At 33.9% G+C, this 6,070-nt stretch overlaps 1 protein-coding gene across 4 annotated transcripts; it reads right to left on the bottom strand.

Annotated features, from left to right (window-relative positions):
- Positions 1-1,081: 1,081 nt before the first annotated feature.
- Positions 1,082-5,046, bottom strand: LOC125187737 (rust resistance kinase Lr10-like). 4 transcript variants are annotated; one of them, XM_048084368.1, is made up of 7 exons: positions 4,672-5,046; positions 4,320-4,403; positions 4,196-4,240; positions 3,561-3,674; positions 3,090-3,197; positions 2,884-2,928; positions 1,082-2,330 (listed from the first exon to the last, which is right to left on the bottom strand). In XM_048084368.1, exons 1-7 carry the CDS (start codon positions 5,009-5,011, stop codon positions 1,186-1,188), a joined length of 1,881 nt encoding a protein of 626 aa, XP_047940325.1. In that variant the 5' UTR covers positions 5,012-5,046; the 3' UTR covers positions 1,082-1,185. The 4 variants fall into 4 exon arrangements, with proteins under 4 accessions (XP_047940325.1, XP_047940326.1, XP_047940323.1 ...); XM_048084369.1 differs by lacking the exon at positions 4,672-5,046 and adding an exon at positions 4,481-4,495; XM_048084366.1 differs by having other exon boundaries at positions 4,196-4,403; positions 4,481-5,046.
- Positions 5,047-6,070: the final 1,024 nt, after the last annotated feature.

The following is a 6,070-nucleotide window of genomic DNA, read 5'->3' as shown; positions in this document are numbered from 1 at the left end:
CTGCGATCACCGCACTTTTCGGAATCACCCTTGAGGCCGAAAGGGGAGCTGAGATTGGCAAAGATGCCACAGGCGGAAGGGGTGCACTTTGCATAGCAAGATGGAAGGAAATACAACAAAACAATCAGGAGAGGTGAATAATTCATCATTGTTGATGCATAGATTTTAATTCTGCACCAATTCATATGGAGTGTAGCACACAAGAGTCAACGGTGATTGGGTTTTGTTTTCATCTCTTTCTTTGACTACTAGTGTTTATTAATTCCAATACAAAGTGACACGACTATTATTTCATCAAAAACATAATATAGTCTACCTAGTCTTCCATACAATAAATTAAAATATTATATAATATTAAGAAATACAAAACTTAAAATAGTCACCAAGTCTTCGTAGGAAAAGTCGAGGTAATATATATATTTTGATTTTCATATACGATTTATGCATTAAAAAAATAGCCCAGGAATTATGTAACTGGGGTGATGAGTTTTGACCCATTTACGAATACAAACTTTGAGCCCATAGTTTTATTCAATAACCCAATATGTTTATTCTGAGGGTTGTGGCCCATAATTAATATCACAAATGAAGGCCCAAAAGAAGTAATCCAAAACCATAAACTCATCTTTAAAAAATCTCAATTTATTAGTGAATTCATGTTTTCAAAAATAAATAAAAATTATGGCAAGAGATGAGACGAGTTCACTAGTTTATGATCATGGTTGGGTGCATAAGAAAATATTGGCAGGTCTTCATTAATCCCATTTTTTTTACCATACGTATATACATATAAAAAAAACTACTGTATCTGATAAATTAAGATACATAAGTTTATATTATGTAAACAATAAGTACTTCCCTACCATGTCAAAAAGTTGACATAAATTCAGGTCATAATAAATAGCCGAGAAATTTTATACCTTAGGATAATGAACTTTGAACCATTTACAAATATAATTTGGTCCTTATAATTTTAATTTGTGGCCCAATGACAATTCATTAACACAAAATATTCTTTTGGTCCGAGGCCCATATACTAACATCACAACCCAAAAGTTATAAATCTAAGACATCAAACACATTTTAGTAAACTCAATTTATTAGAGCATGGGGCACACACACATAATGACATAAACCTAAATACTAGGACATTTTACAATATTTACGCGATTTACAACTATATGGTTATTCAACTATAATCTCAACACTGGTTGAAGCATCATCATGTTCCAGCAATGATACTGAATCAGTGGAACATGTTTGATCCATGGTGACTTGAATAGATTGCGAAGGATACTCGGGAATCATTATACGTTCAACATCACCTTCCAACATTTCCAACACTTTGTGCATTGATGGACGATTATCTGGATTCATCTGTATGCACCATAATGCAACTATTGTCATCTTCCGACCAAATTTCCTCCAACTATCATCATCGTTTCCATCCTCACCACCATTCACAACTTCAATATCCTTCCCTTGGCTGAAATAGTCATATATCCAATATGGAAAATACTGACTCGAATTGTCGTTGTTCCCTATCAAGTCTTTCTTCAAACTCACCATTTCCATCAACAACATCCCGAAACTATAAACGTCAGCCTTAAAAGAGACTGCTCCAATACTCCTGCTAATTAGTTCAGGAGCAACATATCCTATGGTTCCTCTAGCAGCAGTCATAGTCACAGTAGTTTTATCCGTTGAGAAAAACTTTGCTAGCCCAAAATCTGATATTTTCGGGATGAAGTTATCATCAAGAAGTATGTTATGAGGCTTGATGTCAAAATGCAGGATTTGAACGTCACACCCTCGGTGCAGATACTCAATCCCACGAGCAACACCAACTGCAATCTCAAACTTCGTATCCCAACTCAATGAGATCGTTTTGTCTCTATTGAAAAGATATTTATCAAGGGAACCGTTGGGCATGAAATCATAGATAAGCGCACGTTTGGAGCCGTGTGCACAATATCCAATGAGTTTCACCACATTGACATGGTGGATCCTTCCAATAGTTGAAATTTCATTCATGAAGTCTTTTCCACTTCCTCCAGATTTTTTGAGTAATTTGACAGCTACATGAAAGCCACTTCGGACCTTCCCTTTGTAAACAGATGCGTAGCCACCTTCACCCAGTTTATCTTGAAAGCCTCCGGTCATCTTCTTAATGTCTGAATATGAATATCTAATTGGTGCGAGTTCGTTGTCACTTCTTAAGAAGCTTTCTATATTTTTATACATAGACATGTGTCTTCTCCGAAATTTCTTGATCAAAATCCACATAGCAACAGGAAAAAGGATAAACTTTGGTAGCAAGATGATCAATTCTGCATGACAAGTGAAAAACATAAAATAAATAAATTCACCAATGTTGAATATTACTGCTTGTACAAGTTTATGTCTAAATAAAAAAAATATTACGTTCAAGTAACACGATAAATTATGAACTCTGGTCGATACGATCACATAATTGTTTTATAATTATTTTAAATAAATACATGATGTGTAATGAAATCTGAAGCATAATATAGTACTACCTCCGTCCCCCAAAATTTGCTACACTTTGACCCGACACGGGTTTTAAGAAATGTAATGGAAAGTGAATTGAAAAAGTTGGTGGGATGTGAGTCCTACTTTTAAAGTTATAATAAAATGTGAGTAGGAATGGGTTAGTGGAATATGGGGTCCACTACAAAAATGGTAAAAGTGAAGTGTATCAAATTTTCAGGGACAGACCAAAATAGTAAACTGTATCAAATTTTCAGGGACAGAGGTAGTAATACTTTTACATAGTATTTGAATAAAAAATCACGAAAAATTGGTTAAAATTAAAACCTGAATTAAATAGTAGTAGTGCATATATATAAACAAGGAGCTCACCGATTACTAATTCCATGTCGCCTACATCAAATAGGAAACCGAAGCCTGCAGGCACACCAAATAAAATTTAGAACTGAATTTAAAATGAACATTAGGAATCATTTTTATTCGTATATCATGAGGATGAGGGTGGAGTCCAATAAAAATTGAATATAATGTATAAATTCATATGCTTGTTTTTATTCATTAAAAGTAGGAACACTTACGTGGTGGTGGTATGTTTATGTCGTAGTACGGAGCGTAAGTTCGAAGTAAGCCCATTGATAAAGCTGCGAATATGAGTATAGGAGGGCTTATTACTGCACACAGCAAACCTGAAATATTTTTTATTTTAAGTTCAAACCCGATGATCAGAATTTGTGACAACTGATTGCTAATATTTAATTAAATCATAAAGTTTCGTTAAATTCTGTTTGATAAATTGTAATATTAAATAATGAAGTTTCAATTTTTTTTTTCTCAATGCACAAATCAATATCTTTATTTGGTGAATATTCTGATTTCAGAGGTCATAACTCATGAGACCATATTTAACCATACTTTTTAGTACTTCAAATGACTACAAGCCCGTCAGAAAACCATTTTCATTCCTAGATCATGAGAATTTAAATTCAGATGCTTGTTTTTATTCATCGAATTATGTGTTTATGCAAGCATTAAAAGTTAAGGATACTTACGGTATTGTATGAATATGCTGCCGTATAGCAACCATGTTTGAAATAAGGCCATTGATAGAGCTGCGATTCCAAAGAGGGTGAATATAGGAGGGCCTATTACTGCACATAGCATCCCTGAAATATTTTTCAGTTTAAGTTCAAAGCCGATGATCAGAATTTATGACAAATGATCGCTAATATTACGAACTTTAGCCGAAGGAATTATTCATTTGCCTTGTCACTTCCCCAAAAGAAGTACAAATTGATTAAATTAGTGTAGAGGATTGATTTTAAATTGATCACAACATTGTAACTAGAGATATTGATTGTCAGGATAATATTAGCTATTTAAATTCTGAAGTTTAGTCAGATTATGATACTCCATTATTTTGATAGTGGAATACGAAATCATAATATTTTAATTTTTATCAACTGTCACATTTATGCACAAATCATCTTTTGGTGATGTTAAAAACGACAATATTTCAATATAAATAAAAAAAGTAAAGGAGTATAAAAGAAAAATACTTATTTTAATGAAACACGTCGTTTTAAACAACATTAAAAGACGAAAATTTATGCATCCAGAATTTGGTCAAATCTTGTGATATTAGCTATGAATTGTCCAAAGAAGCATAGATAATGGAAGATCTCACCTAAAATGAGTAGAGGAACTGGGCGAAGCACCACTGCATACATAACTAGAGGAGTAGCAAGTGAGATAATGTTCATAAACACAAAATCATTAGATATTAAACAATGATATTCTATGATTCTTACACCACCAGAATGAGGGTAATGACCATGGTTTGCAGTCGGTGCAGAAGTTGAGTTCAAATCCATACAAGAGAGAGTGGTGGATTTCTGAAAGAGACATTTTTCCGATCATGAAACTCCCACGACGTAATCGCTATGAGATCTAGTCGGCACAGATGCGGTACCTCTGAGGCACGCATGAATCCGACCATTATATATGAATGTCTATCATTCATTATAGAACAATTAGTAGAAATGTTGGTGTAGAGGGATGAATTCTTCATGGGATTAGATTTAGGGCAGCTCATCAAATTGATATGGGTGGTTTTATAATAATCATGTGGATAGATTGAATATGGGGTGTCGTAATAGTTACCAGAATCATCTCTAAAGTACTCATCTTGTTCATAAGCAGAAGAGATGGGGAAAGAGCAGATGTTGTGATTGTTGAGGGAAGCATCAGCCACTCTGATGCTGGAGTTTTGGTAGTCGATGGCTTTCACAGAGTAGTTATGAAAGTGGAGAGAGATATAGGTGAGGTTGTGTTGGCATGTTAATATGAGATGGCCGCAGTGGCTGGGATCGCCATTGAGGCGGAAAGGGTAGCTGATGTTACGAATAACACCACACGAAGAAGGAGTGCAGAGAGGATTAGCATAAGAGAAATGAGCTAGTGTTGCAAGGATGAATAAGAGGAGGAGGAGAGTTGTGGACATTGCAGCTTGGAGAGATGAGAATGGCAAATTTCTTAAAATAGAAGCATGCACAAAATAGATCCTCTGTTTCAGAGACTTTTATAAGTTCAAATAACGAGCAAGTCTAAACACAATTTAAAAGGAGATGTGTTAATTTTCCAAGTGGTGTAAGTGTAATGGACGGATGTCACATCTTGCACTAAATTGCTCTGAGTTTGACTCCGTATCCCACATTCGTTGTACGCTTTTCTAAGTAACTTGAACTGGTCCGAGTTCGTGTCCATTTACAACTATTTTTTTTGTGTTATTGCTTTTGAAGTCCATGAAAAAATTACTATTTTTGTCCATGAAAAATATTCTCATTTTGTTATTTTGGGATGTCCCTAAAAAATACTACTCCCTCCGTTTCGCCATAGTTGAGTCATTTTTCCATTTCGGGAAGTTTCTTCATAGTGAGTCATTTCTATATATGGTAACTTTTTTCTCTTTCTTACTTTACTCTCTCTTACTTTATTTTCTCTACTTTATTCACTTTATACTTTATTCTCTCTATATTTTCCTCTCTCTTACTTTTTTATCTATTTATTTAACACACTCAATATTCATTTCTAAAACTCTGTGCCGAAAAGTTTCGCCTCAACTATGGCGAAACAGAGGGAGTAACTTTTAAAAATAGAAAGTTTCTCTCTCATACATTATTCACATTTTCACATTTTTCATACTTTATTCACTTTTTCTCTCTATCTTTTTTATTTTACCCACTTTTCTCTTTCTATCACTTACTTTATCAATTTCTTGTTAAAATCCATATATTGAACATATTTTGTGGATGGATGGAGTAATATGCTTTTGAACATATTAACTCTATGCTCTTGCCCGCTTCACTTGGTTTGGTATTTTTCATCTTTAGCAAATAATGTAACGATAAAAAACGAAAGTATTTGTTAGAAGATATTGCAAAAAATCAGGAATTGATATGGGAGATCAGGAATTGATATGGAAGAATATTTCACATTTATTGAGTGTAATCTAGGTTTACCATGTATAGAATATCCTAGGCTATATAATCATGTAAACTCT

The sequence above is a fragment of the Salvia hispanica genome, chromosome 5, assembly GCF_023119035.1.
Source record: "Salvia hispanica cultivar TCC Black 2014 chromosome 5, UniMelb_Shisp_WGS_1.0, whole genome shotgun sequence".
In the NCBI taxonomy this organism is placed as follows: domain Eukaryota; kingdom Viridiplantae; phylum Streptophyta; class Magnoliopsida; order Lamiales; family Lamiaceae; genus Salvia; species Salvia hispanica.
Note: the sequence above shows the minus strand (reverse complement) of the source record. Positions and strands in the feature narration are given on the sequence as shown.

What these genes read in the sequence shown, in the direction of transcription:
- LOC125187737 (XM_048084366.1), bottom strand. Translation starts at nt 5,011, where the DNA reads ATGTCCACAACTCTCCTCCTCCTCTTATTCATCCTTGCAACACTAGCT. An exon ending in AGTTCCTCTACTCATTTTAG is followed by an intron (nt 3,675 to 4,195) that starts GTGAGATCTTCC and finishes AAAATATTTCAG; the next exon opens with GGATGCTATGTGCAGTAATA. An exon ending in CATAAACATACCACCACCAC is followed by an intron (nt 2,929 to 3,089) that starts GTAAGTGTTCCT and finishes GTGTGCCTGCAG; the next exon opens with GCTTCGGTTTCCTATTTGAT.